The following is a 17,726-nucleotide window of genomic DNA, read 5'->3' on the forward strand; positions in this document are numbered from 1 at the left end:
GTGTGTTCCCCACCTCCTGCCCACGCGCTGGTCAGAGAGCAAGGAAGCAATGGGGGAGTGCTGTTAGTCTGTCCCAGTTCAAGCAAAGGAACCCTCCTTCCCATTCAGCTGGCCATCCCACCCCAAAGGCTGTCCATGCACTTCCATTAGGAGTCATAACACACATACATGCCCAGACATAAAACACACATGTGGCCACATTTCTCATACATACAGTCACACATCCATATAGGTAGGACATTTCAACAGAAAGGCAAACAAAGCTTTTTAGAACACACAAGACAACAAGATAGCAAAACAGCTCTCTTGGGACCCGGAGACAAAACCAAAATCCAAAAGACGCCAGCCTCACGCTGGTCCCATGGGAGCGACCCATGTCGTGTATACAAATCAAATACCTGCAGGTACTTACAAATTTGGGGCACTTACAAAAGGATATCCAAACGTCCCCAAAGGCCCACTCACAAAAGGATATTCCTAAAGCCCATTTTCAAAAGGATATCCAAACGAAACCAAATCAAAGTAAACACAGAAAACACAAAAGTAGACACAGGTAAACACAGACACACAGAAAACATATCAGCTGGCAATTCAGGCTCTACAGGCTGGTGGTCCCGATGGGCTTGGAGGATCCAGGATAGCCCCCAAATGTTATTCCCAGATCACAGGGACCCCCAAAAGACCACCACGGAGACCGAATCCCACATGTAAAAGCAACAAGCCTTTATTTCAAGCTCCAGAGCTTGGTCCCTCTGTCTGTCCAACACAGCGGTGAGAGCAGAGAGCCCCGAGCTCAGGTGGGGCAGAGTTTTTATCATGGCAGAGATTGGGATGAGGTGATTTCCAGGGTCCAGGACCCTGATTGGCTGTCCAGAGGTATCTGTAAAACAAAAATAGGTGTGTGCTAGACTCAAGAACATCTGGCCACCTTATCTAATGGTTGGAATGTTTGGGATGTCAGGTACTTCCTCACCCCTGGGTGGATCCCTGGGTGGTATCAGCTTAAGGCTTTTCCTGGATCTGGGTGTTGCCTGCCTGCCAGTAAACCTGTCACAAAAGCTGTGTCTAGGCCTCTAAGCCTGTCATGGCTGCTGTGTGGTCAAGCTATTTGGGAGCCCCTCCACATCAGGACTGTTTTCTTTGTTGTACAGAAGATGTTTAATTTCATGGACTCTCATTTGTCAATTCTTGGGGTTATTTCCTGTGCTATTTGAGTCGTTTTCAGAAAATTTTGCTATGCTTGTGTCTTGGAATGTTTTCTTCTAGCAGATTCAGAGTTTCGGGTCTTCTATTAAGTTCTTTGCCCCATTATTTAAATTTTGCTTATTTGCTTTTCACAAATTTAAATCCAGGAGGGCTACAGCATCACATGGATTCTGTGTGCAATGGCCTTTGAGGGAAGTTTGCTTTGGAATTTGGTTTAGTTACCTTTCTCCAAATTATTCTGGTTTTGTTTTGTTTTCTCCAGAAATCACTGTGTTGTTTCTTTTTTGTTTGTTCATTTTGTTTTGTTTGTTTGTTTTTGCTTTATATACTTAAGCACAGCACTTGTCTGAGTAGATCTCAAGCATAAACACCTTCAATTTTAAGAAGAATCGGGTGCTTCCTTTGGTTCTGGAGACCTCACTTACAGTAAAAATGACCTTTCATCACATCCTCCCAGATGGATTTGCCTTTTAGAAGTCCTGCTCCCAGGAGGCCTCCCAGGTACCAAGATGGAGGAAAGAGCTGTTCCAGTTTGGAATGGATGTTTGCTTAGGATGAGAAATTCAGAATTTGATTTCTTCTTCTGTATGCGGATGCACAGGTTTCCAGAATCATCCTTTGGAAAATAATCACTGCTCCCCGCATGTTTTTGAAACCCCTGTGAATAAATAGGCGTCTGTACCTGGCTGTGTCTATTTCTGGGTGCTCTGCTCTGTTCCATTAGTGTACATTTCTGCTTTTGTGCTGTACTGCTACATTTTTCTTAATGCATCTCTGAAGCATATTTTGACAACAGGTATATGAGGTGTCTAGTGCTGTTTTCTGCTTATGACTGCATGGGCTGTTCAAGGCATTGTACTTCCCCAGGAGCTCTAGAATTGTTTTTTGTAGTTCTGTGAATATTGTCATTAGATTTTGACAATGGTTGCACTGAATCTGTAACCTGCATTCAGTAATTCGGCCATTATTATTGTTTTTTAAATAATATAAGTCTGCTAATCCATGAACATAGGAGGTCTTTCTTTGGGTGTCTTTAATTTCTTTCTTCAGCATTTTAAGGGTTTTTTTACTGTAGGTTACATTATTACCAGATATTTTATTTTGTTAAGCTAGTGTGGACGAAGATTAACAATTCTTTAGCTAAACCAGCCAGAAAGTAAAAAAATAAAAAAATTAAAAATTAAAAAAAGGAGAAGACTCAAGATAAGAAAATTGAGAGCTAAGGGGTGTGTGTGTGACAGACGATTCAATTGAAATTTTTAATTGAATAAATTCTTAAGTGAAGCACCCACCAAAATTAAGTTAAGAGGAGATGAAACAAGTTAAACAGACCTATAGCAAGTAACAAGGTTCAAGCAAATGGGAAACAAAAACAGAAGAAAACAAAACAAACAAACAAAACCCAACCTCCCAATAAAGTAAACAGAGGACCAGTTAGGGGCACAATTGCTGAATTCAACACTGTGGTGGTTTGAAAGAAAATGGTCCCCAGAGGGAGTGGCACTATTAGGAGGTGTGGCCTTGTTGGAGGAAGCGTGTCACTGTAGGGGTGGGCTTTGAGGTTTCATATGCTCAGGATAGCACTTAGTGTGTCAGTCTACTTCCTGTTACCTGAAAGCCAAGATGTAGCACTCTCAGCTCCAGGACCACATCTGCCTGCAACTGCTATGCTTCCCGTTATGATGTTAATGGACTGAACCTCAAACTGTAAGAGAACCACCTCAATGAAATGTTTCCTTTATAAAAGTTGCCTTGGTCATGATGTCTCCTCACAGCAATAAAAACTCTAAGACAAAATGTTTTCTTTATGAGATCTGTCATTGTCATGGTGTCTCTTCACAGCAATAAAAACCTCAACTAAGAACCACACCAAGGCTAACACCAGTGTTCCTCAAACTGCTACACAAATTAAAAGGGAAGGCACATTAACAGATACACTCTGTTAAGCCAGTATTACTTGATATCAAATAAGGTAGAGCAACAATAAGGAAAGAAAACTGTAGACCAATTTTAATGGTCAATATAAATGCAAAAATCTCTCAATTAAATTGATTCAGACTGAATGACACCAGGATGGTTCAACATGCTCAGTACAATAAATATAGCATATACATAAGCTCAGGGACAGACATGACATGATCCTCTCAATAGATGTAGAAAAGGTCTTCATCAGGGTTAAGCAACCCTTCTTAATAAAAGCACTGAAGAAACTAGAAATATATTTTAGCACAAGAAAGTCTGTATATGAGAAGCTTTAGACCATATTATTCAAATTGTCTAAAACACTGAGAACATTTTCCCTAACATTAGGGACAAGCTAGAGTGTTCATTCTCTCTACTCATTCTCAATACAGTGCTTGGAGTCTTAGAGCAATAACACAGAGGAAGAAATAATAGGGGTTCAAATAGGAAAGGAAGAAGTCAAATTATCCCTATTTGTAGATGACAAGATCATACATTCAGAAGAACCTTATTCTTTTACCAGAAAACTCTTAGGTCTTATAGATAACTTAAGTAGCAGAACATTAAATCAGCAGAGGAAAATCAGTGGTTTTTCTAAATATAAGTAATTCAATTGCCAGGAAAGAAATCAGGGGAAAATCTCATTCACAAAATCCTTCTTTAAATTAATTGGGTTGTCTGCAGAACTCTTCCAGCATTGTGGCCTCCCTGCACTCACTTCTGTGTGCCCATTGTAATCAACAAATGCCTCTCCCTATATAGATACAGATTTAAGCACCCTGTCACCTAAGCCTACATTTCAATCTCTACACTAGATTCTACGAGTGGAATCATATTCCATTGTACGGAGGATGTGAGTCCAGCCTGTTTTCAGAACACACCTCCTGGGTTTAGGTCCCCAGATAAAAAGTGGGTTTGGATCTGAGGTTGCCAGAGCAACAGAATGTCCATTAAGCAGACTGGAAAGGTCCTGAGTCATTGCTCTGAAGAATAGCACTACCTAGATTTAACGTATAAATAAAATAGATCCCTGGCATTCTAAAATGGTTTAGATAATAGTTCCTCCATAAGGCAGAGATGGATTGAAATTCAATACACTTCCACATGGCCATCATCTGCTGAAATGCTCCAGATGCCTTCATGTCAGTCTTATAGCAAGTCTGAGAGCTATAGTCTAAAATTACATTCCTTTCTCCTTTGCTTTCTTTCTTCCTAGGCCTTCACTACAGATAAGTTGGAAAGACGATACATTTCCTCCCTCCAGTCAGCTGTCTGCTGTCTGCAACTGATACTATGCACAGCAGTACGGCATCTGTGTTTCAGGAAAACGATGTGTGAAAACAGTTTTCAAAATGCTCACTGTCTAGATAAAAAGAAAACTAAAAATATGTTTGGTTACCAATTGTAAAGCCTATTGAATTTGGCTGTGAATGAGAATCTAATTGTCATCCATTTCTAGTGGAGTCTTCCTTGAACATTACACCCATCATAAAAATAAGTCAGCTGTAGCATAATATAATTCATGTGGAAATCATTAAAAAAGATGTAACACAAATTCCTAAATGGTCTTATTAATAAAAAAAAAAAAACCCCTGGAACCAGATATTGGGGTGAAAGCTGAGAGATCAGAGGATTAGAACAAGCCAGCCACAAGTTCTTACTGCCAGGAAACCTTCCTGTATTTTGGTGCCTTATATACCTTTCTGTGCCCGCCATCTTACTTCCTCTCTCCACCCAGCTACATCACTTTCCTCTTCTCTCCCAGCTCTATAACTTCCTGTCTGTACAGACCTCTAGACCTCTATGGCTAACTACTGCTGGGATTAAAGGCATGTGCTACCACACCTGGCTCTCTTCCCATGTGGCCTTGGACTCACAGAGATCCAAATGGATCTCTGCCTCCTGAATGCTAGGGCTAAAGATGTGTGCCACCACTGTCTTGCCTCTATGTCTAATCCAGTGGCTGGCTCTGTCCTCTGATCCCCAGGAAAGTTTATTAGAGAACACAATATATTGGGGTACACAATATATCACCACAAGAAATAACATCAGCAGATTTTTTAATAATTTACATGTAGTCTTTTAAACTTATGTGTGTGCATATGTGTTTGTGGGCATGTGCATGTGTGCACGTGTGTGTGTGTGTGTGTGTGTGTGTGTGTGTGTGTGTGTGTGTGTGTTTTATGTTCAGGCACATGTGTTGTGAACTCCCTATAGAGGTGAGAGGACAACTGTGAAATCCATTCCTTCCTCCACCTTTACATGAGTTATGGGGTTAAACTCAGTCAGAATTTCATGGAAAGTACCTGTGCTGGATGGACCACCTCACCAGCCCTACATTTCCTATTCTTTTTATTTATCTTTATTTTATGTGTCTCAATGTTCTGTCTGAATGCGTATGCATGTGCACCATGTGGGGGACCTGGACAGTTGTGAGTCATCTTCTGGATGCTTGAAAATGAACCCAGATCCTCTCAAGAGCAGCAAAGGCTCCTAGCCACTAAGCCATCTCTTCAGCCTGCTGTTGTTCCTTCTTGACAGCCCCTTTGAAGACATAAGGAGAGCCACAGGTACATAAAATGTCGTGCCTTGTTAGTAAAAACAGGGATGTTTTTACTGGAGTGTTACAGCTAGTTCTCTAGTTTTGAACAATGGTGATGGATTACTTTCCTGTTTTTATTTATAATAAAAAAATTCTTTATCATCCATGCTTGTTCCCATGGGATTAGCATAAGCCTATTATACTCACAAGGCTGAATTTAAGGGCCGAAAGACCCATACAACTTAGAGAGTCCACACTTAGGCTGTACTTATTGACAAAAAATATATTCCTCAGTCAATAGTGAGCACAAATATGATGTTTTTGTAAACTCAATAGCATTCATCATCAGCATCCCACTTGCTTCTGTGCAGTTTGAATGACCAGGATTTCTCTGAAGGGCTGGCTAGACTTTTTAATGATTTTCAATTTCTTTTCCATATGCAAATGTCAAAGGAACAAATCTATTCCAGTTGTTCAGATAAGGAAGTTTGCAGTTAATAAGGTATAAGTACAGAAAGATGCAAGATTAATAGACCTCAAAGCTCAGCTCCAATCAATATCTTCCCTAATCAAGTCTCATCTTTCTGACCCTAGACTTAATAAAGCTCAGTGTTCTCTGTCCCTGGACTTCACAGTCTGAGTTCACTAGGGTCAGCCTAATCTCTACAGCTCTTCTTCTTTAGGTGCTTATTAATCAGGGGCTCATCAGGATTGCTTGAGTGTGTGTGTGTGTGTGTGTGTGTGTGTGTGTGTGTGTGTGTGTATATATATATATATATATATATATATATATATATATATATATCACTATATATATGTCACTGTATATACATATATAGTGACAACCACATGCTAGCTGAACTTGAGTCTGAAAGTGAAGTACAGGCCTTAATTTATATATATATATATATATTGGTGTGGGGGGGTACTTTTTTATTTAGGCTACATGCTCCAGGCTGATGGCTAAAACTTATTTGTAAAATCTAATGAATAGTTTATTGTGCTTTCAAGTTCTGTGGGGAGCAGCACTGTCCTGGAATTCTTCTGGGTATCTTTGATGTCTGGGATTCGGGCTCAGACTATTAGGAGTGTCTTCAGGAGCTGGGGGCTGGAGTCATATGGAGGTGTCTTTACGGATCATTCTAATATTGATAATTAGGCTGGGGTGATATCAAGGCCCTGCTCAGTTGGACCTCAGTCAGACACCTACTTCCATATTCCTTTCCACATAGCTTGGGCTTTCTTAGAGTATGGTAGCTCAATCACCAAAATTCTCTGTTTCTGACTACTAGAACAAGTAAATACTCCACTGGGAAGGTGCAGCTGTAAGGCCTTTTATGCACCCTGCCTCAGAAAGCACAGTCTTTGAGGAATGAAGAGAACCTGAATGAAAAATGACAATTTATCTGTGGTTGTGGCGACATTTTGAAGTTAGCACATGCTCTGAATGATTCCAACGTACAGCCAGTGTTGAGACCAGCCAAACTCATACTTTGTAAACACTAGATACAGAGCCGGGCTGGAGTTGCAACGTGGAAACACCAGGATACAAAATGCTGGAAAGCAAATGGCCAGGATCCCCGGAAGGAGAGCAGGCTATCTCCCTACATTTTGTCTGTGATGTGCCTGGCTTGACTCAGCCTACCCCTGATAGTGCCACCACGTGTAAACATCAGAACTATGAGCTAAATACCACCAAGATGATCATTTTACAGATTAGTAAAACTGAAGTTTAAAGACTTAGCGATTTGCTGGGTCATAAGATAACAAGGTAACTTAAGCAGGCTTGGGCAGATCGCCAAACCCAGTGCCTTAATCCCAAACTGAACTATTCATCCCTTCCTGAGAGGAATCCAGGAACCGGGACCAGGGTGTCAAGCAGAGTCCTGCTTCCACCACTTAGATTCCTTCTTTCCACTCATGACCCCGCTCCCCGCCCCAGAGGTTCTGACCTCGCCCCTTGCCTGTTCAGGACAAAGCCTTGTCTGGTCTGTCCTGCAAGGTATCCTGTGGTGGGCAGGGTCCCAGAGGATTACCTCTAGCTTGAGGCTAAGGGCGTGCCCGAGTCAGGAAATGCTCACAGGCAAGGGGAGCTACGTTGTTGCTAAGTGCAGGGATGAGTCGGATCCCCAGTGAGACGCAGTCAGCTCGTGGGAAGGGGGCGGTGAGAGCCAGCGTGCTGAAGCCGAGAGGCGAGAGGCGGGAGAGGGAGGAGAGTCCGCGCTGAGCGGAGGGAGGCGCGCGCCCAGCGAACACCCACTCGCATCCGAGCGCGGGGAGGCAGCAGCTGAGACAGCACCAGGTCTGAGCCGCTGCATCCCGCCCAGTCGGTCTCCGCCCGTCGGCTTCGGGGCTCCAAAGGATGGAGGATTCCCGGGAGACATCGCCGTCCTCCAACAACTCCTCTGAAGAGCTCAGCTCTGCCCTGCAGCTGTCCAAGGGCATGTCCATCTTCCTCGACGTAAGTATAGACGAAGGAGTTATGTGGGCACCTTAGGCATCACCCCCCTGTGAGAGAGGAGGGGTCGGGCGCAGCCGATGGCTGCTGGTGTTATAAGCTCAGACCTCTACCCAAACTATCTCCTGTCCGTTGTCCTCATCCCACCCCAGAGGGACCCTAGGCAAGTGTCAGAGAAAGGACCGCCACCCAACTTGTAAAAAGAGCTGTCCCAGACTTGCAGCTTTGATTACACAGCGTTATGGGAGACCAAAAAGTTCGACTTCCCAGCAGCCTAGGCTTCTGCCAGGGATGGAAACAGAAATCTCCATTGGGCAGTATAGGACTTGATCCCGGCTCATGCCTGCTGCCCAGTTTGCTGATAGGCACCCCCACTTGTGCTGGGGAGTGCTGATGAAGCCTTAGAAATTGTGATGCCCCTCCAACCTCTCCCAGCTGCCTCCAAAAACAATTTCTTTGAACGTATTTGCTTTTCGTTTTACAACGGTAGCCAAGGTCTCTTTAATGATGATGATTCTTTTCCTTTTGATGCTCCCTCCGTTCCCCATTTTTCTCTTCCCCTGAGCCTAAATTGTCATTGCTATCATTGCCTTCTCCTCTAGCTTTGGACTGTTTTCCCTTTGGTCCCGTTCCTTGCTTGGGAATTGACTTCCTTCCTCCGCGTCTCTTAACATGGTCCTTCTTTTCCTTCTGGGCTGTTTTTCTCTCCGTGTGCTGTCATTTCTCCCTCTATAGCAGCTTTAGATCTTAATTTGCTCCTGGATTCTGCTTCGCTTTGTCCTCTGCTGTGTCGGTTCTTTTTCTCACTCTGCTGCCTTGTTAGGTTCCCTGGCTTTCTTGTCCCTGGGTTGCATGCCTTCTGGGCTCTGGCTCTCCTGCGGCTGCTCACTTGTCAAATTCACTCTGTTCCCGCAGGTAGTGTCTGGTTCAGTGGGGGCAGGTCTAGCCGCTGCTTGTTTAGCATGTTGGAAAATGGGCAAAGCATGCCAAGGAGCCCTGCTTGTCCCTGCCTTTCCCCTCTCCAAGCCATCATTTCTTATTAAAGTCCAAGCAAGTGGGAGGTGGGCCAGAGGCCAAATGATTGTGAAAAATGGAGATGTGAGGCAATCAAATACTAGTATCATAAGGGCTAGTCAGAGATTTTGAAGACAATGGAGAGAGAAGCAAGGAATCCTCATTTTTGTCTTGAATGTTCTAGATTCTTTTAATTGGCAGAGAAGTACATAACAATAATTAAAACTTGTGGAAGCCACTTGATCTGGCTCAGTTCCAGCTCCTGGAGCCTTCTCCATCACCATGCAGTTCCAACACAAGATTCGGGCTTTGGGAGCCAGACATTTTTACCCTCGAAAACACAAGTATCTGATTTCCACCTTTGCTGCACCAAATTGTTATGGTTTATTCTTCTTGGGAAAAAAATGATCTTTACATAGGTTCAGTCGATGCTTTCATTAGCTAGTATTATTTCTTCATGCCCTGTCATTCAGGACATAGCCCTTGAGGAGCTAAGCTGGGTGAATGTAAAGACAAGCCATAAGAAGACAATCCCTGAGGTCGGAGGAAGTCAGGGCCTTGCTCATCCAGAGCCTTGAGGAAAAAAACTAATCTCCTAAGAAGTGAATTCTGAGGTCAAGTGGGACCTTCATCCATTGGGGCCTGATTTCTGCTCTGCCCTCCAAGGATACTGAGTGCTACCTTGTGATTTTTTTTTTTTGTCTTATGCATCTAACAATTCCCGGTGGTGCTCTGGTGAGGAACGAATTGAAACTATACAAGAAGAGAGTCAGCCACCCTGACAGACGCCATTCCCAGCTCAAGTCAGTTTTCTAAAACAATACTTAAATCTCATTTATTAAATATTCGCACAGTTGTTCCCAAGTTCTATAAACAGTGTAAGGGCCCTGTCCTGATGGAACTTTCATCTTTGGACAGAGCTCCCTTGCCTTCTTATGTATATTTCTAGAACTGAAAAGAAGAAGAAGAAAAAAAGCCCACCTGATTCCATAGGAGAGGCGTGAACATGCTTGTTTTTCAGTGAAATGTAGTCTAAAAAAAAAAAAAAAGATTAACTGCAGTTGAATTTTTTTCTTGGATAGAAAATAAGTTGTTTACACATTTCTGAGTTATTTTGTGAAAAAATCTAACACTCTGGTGAATTGTGTGACATGAAAAAGAATTGGTTATTTAGGGATCTCTGAATTATTCATTTCTGGATCTTGTTGCTTTTAGCAAAAACAAAATGTGAAACATAAATACATCACTTGCTTTGATTAGATTTAGTATATTCTAGTAGCATTGCTAAGAATGGCTGCTGTCTGAGTTCTGTTAAAATCATAAGGAGAAGGTGGTAGGTATTCTGTCTGAGTTCTGTTAAAATCATAAGGAGAAGGTGGTAGGTATTCTGTCTGAGTTCTGTTAAAATCATAAGGAGAAGGTGGTAGGTATTCTGTCTGAGTTCTGTTAAAATCATAAGGAGAAGGTGGTAGGTATTCTGTTTGAGTGCTGTTAAAATCATAAGGAGAAGGTGGTAGGTATTCTGTCTGAGTTCTGTTAAAATCATAAGGAGAAGGTGGTAGGTATTGCCTGTACTAGAAAAGACATGGAACCACTGTGGGACTTTTGCACCTCACAGACTAATTTCCAAATTTTGGGATAACTGAATTTATATTCAAGTATCATTGAAACAGTCGATCTTTAGACTTCTTAGAGAAATTGAACCGTCATTTGAGGATACTGTTGATAATATGACTTGACTCGGCAAGCTGGTTAGAAACTAGAGATAAATGGTTGACATGAACGTGAAAATCAGATTTTGTAAGTCATTGTCTTTCGTTTTTCTTATGTTACACACAGCAGTTGCCATGAGTCTGATAAGGCTGCTGTCATTATGGGGTGATGGTCTAGAAAATAAAGGAAGAAAGGGCACATGCAATATACATTTGAAGTTCTGTGGCATGTCAGTACTTCATGCTCAATTCAAAAACAGCTGTAGCTAAATTCTAGTTTATACAAACTAATACAGGAACTGCATAAATATAATCTATATTACATCCCCCAAGGAGGCAGAACTACATATCACTTTATGGTAACTACTTGTGAATACCTACTGAGGGTGAGACTTTGAAGACCTCTACAGAGTGCTGGTGCCCAAACACGCTGGCACATTGCTGCTGGGCATGTTTACCCAGTGCACACCTGTGAGTCATGAGACAGGACCCGAACTGGCTCCAGCACACAGCAACACAAAAGGATCAAAAAGCTGACAACCGCTTCCTTTTCCACTACTACACTTGTCCCCAAGTTCCCTTATTCCAGATAATGGACAATAAAGTCACATTTAAAATCTGAGACCCTGGAGCAGTCAGGTGCTCTTTTGATTAATCTATTGTGCTACTGTGCAGTGGGGGAGAATCTTCAATTCTGTTCCTGACACAAGAGGAATTCCAAAGGAAATGAGTTGCATCTCTGCTCATCCGATGGCACTGCCCTCTTTGAATAAGTTCCCTTTGACTCTTCTTTTGTTCAGTGCTGGGCATCTGACCCAGGGCCTTGTGCGTGCTAGGCAGGTGTTCTACCTCTGGACCACACCTCCAGCCTCTCATTGCTTTCGATTGAGAAGGAAAAGGGCCTTCTTCACTTTACTGGTAGAGTGGGACTGAGGCCGGAAGGTCGGAAGAGTGATGGCTTTACGGTCTGACATTCATTGTTTCTCCATCTCAGTGTGTCAACCCGTGCAAGGCACATGGCGTGCAAGGTCAGAACTTGGTAAAAACAAAACAAACAAGCAAAAATGAGTACTAGCTTCTCCTTCTGACATGTTCAATTCCGAGGCTCGGCACATACTTCTTTGTAGGAGAGATGACATGGATGGAGGATTGTGAGAGCAGACGGGGTTTTCTGACACCATGATACTATGACTGAATTCTGCTTTTGTCACAGATCCCCCGCCTTGCCCAGTCACACATGCACACTGGGTTGCTTGAATGAGATTGTCCGTTTTGGAAAATGCCAAGTAAAAGGCTAGACAAGTGGCTTTTGCCATGTTTTTCCACACAGGACTTACCCAGGGCAAAACTGAGAAGAATGGAATAGAATGTACTGATTACATTTCAGTCCTGTGCTTTCCAGTGCCAACCTCCCTGCAGCCTGAGAGCAGGCGGTGGTGTGGTACCAAACGATCTATTGAGTGCCCAGGCCTGTGCACCAGGGCTCATCCCCTAGCTCTTTATTTCTGTATAGTTGATGCTCTGTGTGAGCTCCACTTTTCTGTTGAACATCCAGGTTCCCATGGACCCTGCCAAGTGACTGATAACCCATCTTATCTTAAATCTTAACCTGAATTCTGGCCTGAGGCACGTGTTAGTTCAGTAAATGATGACTTATGCTTTCAAGATAACATTTATGTTTAAAGTCTGTCCTCAGTAACTTAAAGTGAGAAATAAAAAATTTCACTTATGAACATCAAAGAGTATCTTTGGAGGTTAAAAAGAAAAGAATCTGTACTATAATCCTTAAGTTATAGCAATGTGCAGTATCCCTTGTGTTTAAGCGTCCTGTCTGGACATATTTAAACTTATTTACTATCCTCTAGTGAGGGCAGCTGTTAGGATTAGCTGACTGTGGTAACACTGCATACTAAAGTCCATTTTCATTTGCAGTGCATTTTTTTTTATTACTTTGTGAGCTCTGAGGCAAAATTTGCAGGAAAGGCAGTTCTATCCATACATAATTACAAGAGTTTAATAACATGAGCTACTGTTTTAATTTCATCTCAGAGCCTGAGTGCTACATCCGGTTGTTATTTATGCAACGAAATGGTGGAAATCCTGGGTCCAACTCCTTAAGGTGTGGTTGTTTCTATTCTAGTCATTTCTTGAGTATCCAATTGGGTTCAAAAGCCAAACCTTAGGGCCAATCAGAGATAAGAGACCGGATGTGCTTCCTGCTTCCCTGACTTGGCTGTAGCTTTTTATTTTGGAAGTCAGGAAGAAGCGGTTCAGTGGAAGAATGGATCATTAAAGTCTCCACTAGCAACTACTCCAAGCAGCAAAAAGAATATTGTGTCAGTCTACTCTGAGCATATTTCCTATCGTGAAGTCATCCTCTTGTAGTAATTGAGTTTATTCTATGAAGCAGAGGAGCCATTTATGTCTGATGGTTAGAGTGACACCCATCTGTTCCTGGGAAAGTTCCATGGAAGACTCTTGTTAGAATAATGTGGTATTTATAATAGAAAACATCTTAGTGAAGAGTAGATTTATCCATACCTCACTTCTGTGAAGTCAGAAGAATGAAAGGAGGTTACTTTTCCTATAATAGAATGAAGAATTCTTTTTTTCTTTCGAGACAGGGTTTCTCTGTGTAGCTTTGCGCCTTTCCTGGAACTCACTCTGTAGCTCAGGCTGGCCTTGAACTCACAGAGATCCACCAGGCTCTGCCTCCCAAGTGCTGGGATTAAAGGAGTGTGCCACCACTGGCCGGCAAATGAAGAAAATTTTAAAAATAGTAATAAAGTAGTAGTAAAAAGTAGACTGTGTTTTAAACTGTTCACCAAGAAGTGCCAATCTAAAAACAAGGATAGTTCCAGTTATTCATCAATAATTAAAGCTTGCTCAGGAAAACAAGACCCTCCAGGGCTCTTTCCATGTAATTCAAGTTTGCATTTGCAATGCAGTAGAGGATCATTCTCTGTGGGCATGTATGAAACGCATTATGTCATCCAGTTAGTTTTCTGCAGGTACCTACATCACATGGGGTTCATTTAATTGCTCCTAACAGAAGGAAACAACCCGTTTAAGGTTTAAATGTATAATAGTGTATTGGCCTTTGTATAAACAGATGGGGTTGTCTCCTTAGGGACCAGCCAGGACCTCAGAAAGTGCCTCTTGGTTTTTCTAATCTCTCAACATAGCTTTCTGGAGTGTTGATTCGTTTTAAGTTATAAATTAAATTAATTTCAGAAAAAGGCTATAGCAACTATCACAGATGGGGTGGCTTACACGTAAGCACGTAAGAACTCATGAAACCTCAGAGTTGGGGAGGCCAGAAGGCTATAGTGAAGGAGTTGGTAGGAAATGTTTCTCCCAAGACTGCAGAGTGGCGATCTTTTGTGACTCTATCCTGGCTTCTGATGGCAGCGTCGGCTCCAGTCATTCTAGAATTGTAGCTATATCACTCCAGCACCTCAGGCTGTCATGAGCCCTCTTCTGTGCCTGTCTCTCAAATCACTGTCTCTTTATAAGGTCATCACATTAGGGCCCCCACCTCATGAAGGACCCACTTCCAAATAAGGTCACATTCACAGGTACTAAGAAACTAGAGCTTCAACACCTGTTTTCAGGGGAAAACAGTTCAACCCACAGCATATATGATAACATAACATCCAAGGGCATACCTTGCCTATATCTTTCCAGGTTTAAATCCAGAAGCAAGCAAAGAGTATCTTTCTCCTAACTGCTCAAGCGTGGATTGTTATTCATTAGCACTAAGGTGCTCCTGACCCATCAAATGGCATTGTCCGAACAATGTAATACTGTCAGGCCTACATGCTTCACCCAGCCCTTAAACATAGAAACCAAGAGTAGAAGAAAGATTAGTTTCTCAGGGAATAATTAGAAATCATTACCACTGAGTAATGGACACCAGATGGCCAAACAATTGTTGTACATCAAAACACCTTAAAGAGGGTCCAAGATGACATTACTATAGCCAAGTATGACATAGTAGAGCTATGTGGGCTCTTGTTTGCCAATCACTTATTATTTTTCTTTTCTGTTTTTAATTTCCTGTCTTATTGAAATACAATTACTTTATATTAAAGTGTATACATTTAATATATAAGTGTGTTGAGTTTTAACATGAAATGTGAGAGTCCCTGCAAGCATCATGGCTAGCAACCAAACAAGCTGAGGAGAGGCAAGAATGGAAACCCGGTTCAGACTTGTAGAGTCCAACATCAGACCAGTTTATTTTAGACATATCCAAATACAGTAGAGTTTTGGATAAAAGTTTCCTGGTAACAAGTAACAACTATCCCAATCCCATGCACACAATAAAGCTTAAGGTATAACTACATCAAAACTCTTTTGAAAAGTACATGTGACCTCTACCATGAAGACAGGTTCTATAGCCTAAGGGCCTAGGATCTGGTGTTCTCTCTGACAGAGGTAGCATAGAGGTGAGCAGCTTGTAAAGGACATGTGGCATCTCCTCTGAAGATGGGTTCAATTGACTGAGAAACGAAGCTACATATAAAGGACTAGAAAGGGTGAGTCTGGGATAAACATTCTGGGGATTTGGCTCTACAGATAACAAAGGTCTCCAGGTCATTAACAACACTCACTCCTAGCATTCTGGGTAGAAAACAGGTATTTATTTCCTCCATTGAGACCATACCCCTGAGTGATTAAAATTCCTGGTTTCTCTATTGCTTATCTATGAGCACAAAGACCTCATGCCCTCTACAATGAAACAATTAAATTTGAGATAATTTAATATTTGCATTGTCCTCAACAGTTTCCTTATACACTTTTCTAATCCATACCTCTTGACCTTGACTACTATTAGACAGCTTTTGATCTTTTTTCTGTCACTAAATGTTACTATGCATTTAAAAACTGTATATACCTAGAATTATGCTTAGGCATTTTTGTGTCTAGGTTTTCTACTCAACCTAATTATTTTGAGACACATCCAAATTTTTACATGCAAAATATTTTTGATAACTGATTCTTTTTAAATTGCCAGCTAGCTCTTTACTGTATTGATCATACACTTGGTTCATCAGTTTACCTACTGATGGACATTTAAGCTACTTCCAGGTAGTAGAATATTAAGAAAGGAAGATTTCAGATATTAACCATTCATTTAACATTGGGGTTTCATTTGTTTAATGACAGATTAATTACGTGTAAATATAGCATTCAGTGCAGTATTTAGGAACAAAAACCGTCCTTTCTTCCCCTGCCAATCCTGGGGATTGAACCTAGGGTGTCACATATGCTAGGTAAGTGCTTTGCCACTGAGCTACAGCCCCAGCACAGACAAAAAATATGATAAAAAATTTTCTTCTTTTCTTTCCAGATACTGAGGAGAGCTGACAAGAATGGTAAGTCCAAAATTCTATAATTTCTATTTATTAATTCATTATATTTTAGACTGTCTTATGTGAATAGCAAAGGAGTAAAAAGTCCTAGAAATTGACCTGTAAAATACAGTTTTAGCCATAGTTATCATTTTCATCAAGTTTAGAGCTTCAGATACTCATGAGAAGTTGGCAGATGAACTCAAATTTGACAGAAAGATGGAATTTATGCCTTTGAAGTGAGGAGTGTTGTCATACTTGGGCTGTGACTTCTCCCTTTAATGCTTGAAAAAAAAATAGAGCAATAGCAGCTTCAACTCAGAGTGTACTGAGCTGACAGAGTGTATTGCGTCTGTATTAGAGTTCTAAGCTAGAAAACGTCTTAAACGTAAACCTGTTTGGTACCAGCATCTAGTTCACTGATCTCACAGTGGCCTAAGGAAATCCAAAGGCCCTGGGAGAGCTGCCTGGAAACAGTAGGAGTTACTCTTCCATCTCAGGCACGGGAAACTCATCCACAGAGACAGAGAAGTGAGAGACGACAAACCAAAAATAAAAATCTGCCCTGGAAATTTCGAGGCAGCTACGATAAGTCCAATTATGAGCTTATAAGTATTTTTTTAGTCCTTGATTCTGCCAGAAGTTTTGTCCCATAGAATCAGAGCTTGTTAAGTCTCTTCTACTGAAATATTTCACTACAGTTATATTACTAGTAAGAGTAGCTTGACGGTTTCAGGATACAAAGACTTCTTTCCCATTCTGGAAATCTCATTTCTTATCTCCAAAGCAAGATTGCAGTCAGATATGCCCATTAAAACATGTTTTTGTGTTTGTCCTTAAGCATCCAGATCCAGAAGAGCTTTTCTGACACTGCACACCTTTCTTCCCAATACCTAATTGTCCATCCAGGGAGTTCTGAGAAAGGATCTGGAGTCCGATAACATAAACCTCTGTCTGACCATCAGAATATTTTCTTTAAAGTTATGTTGCAGCAATTGTTATATCACCAATTCAGGGATGCCTTTTATTCACTTGTATCATTTCATTACTCTTGAATATGGAAGTGAGGATGCTTTTGTATCTGATCCTTTAGCACCTTGCCTGGTATCTGGCCCTAGTGGCGCGGAGTACCACAGCACACTGGTCTTTATATAGCTGCTGTATATTTCAGCACCTGCCTGCTGTTCTGATATACCTGGCCCTCTCACCTGAACCTCCTTATTCTTACAGGTTGCAGCTTTGTTTCCTTGGATCTCACAACTCTGATCAAGTCCTGATATTACCTTTTTATCGATCACTCTGCTTTCTATCAAAACTATCATGTTCTACAATCATACTAAAATCCAGTTAACACAACCCATATTCACAACAAAAATCATGTGATGAATCAATTCACATGAATGAATTTAGAGGCTTAAAGTAACCTCATAGTTTATGCTACACAGAGTACCTGTTCACCAGTTCCATTTCCCTTA

General features: G+C 41.6%; 1 protein-coding gene across 1 annotated transcript in view; it reads left to right on the forward strand.

Moving 5' to 3' along the window:
* The first annotated feature begins 7,922 nt into the window (after positions 1 to 7,922).
* Necab1 (N-terminal EF-hand calcium binding protein 1) overlaps positions 7,923 to 17,726 on the forward strand; it is a 154,632-nt gene continuing 144,828 nt past the window's right edge. The window contains exons 1-2 of the mRNA XM_028871618.2: positions 7,923 to 8,171; positions 16,251 to 16,275. Of these exons, the coding sequence (XP_028727451.1) occupies positions 8,073 to 8,171; positions 16,251 to 16,275 (124 nt within the window). The 5' untranslated portion in view covers positions 7,923 to 8,072. The remainder of the gene's footprint in view (positions 8,172 to 16,250; positions 16,276 to 17,726) is intronic.

The sequence above is a fragment of the Peromyscus leucopus genome, chromosome 2 (assembly GCF_004664715.2).
Source record: "Peromyscus leucopus breed LL Stock chromosome 2, UCI_PerLeu_2.1, whole genome shotgun sequence".
Lineage (NCBI taxonomy): Eukaryota > Metazoa > Chordata > Mammalia > Rodentia > Cricetidae > Peromyscus > Peromyscus leucopus.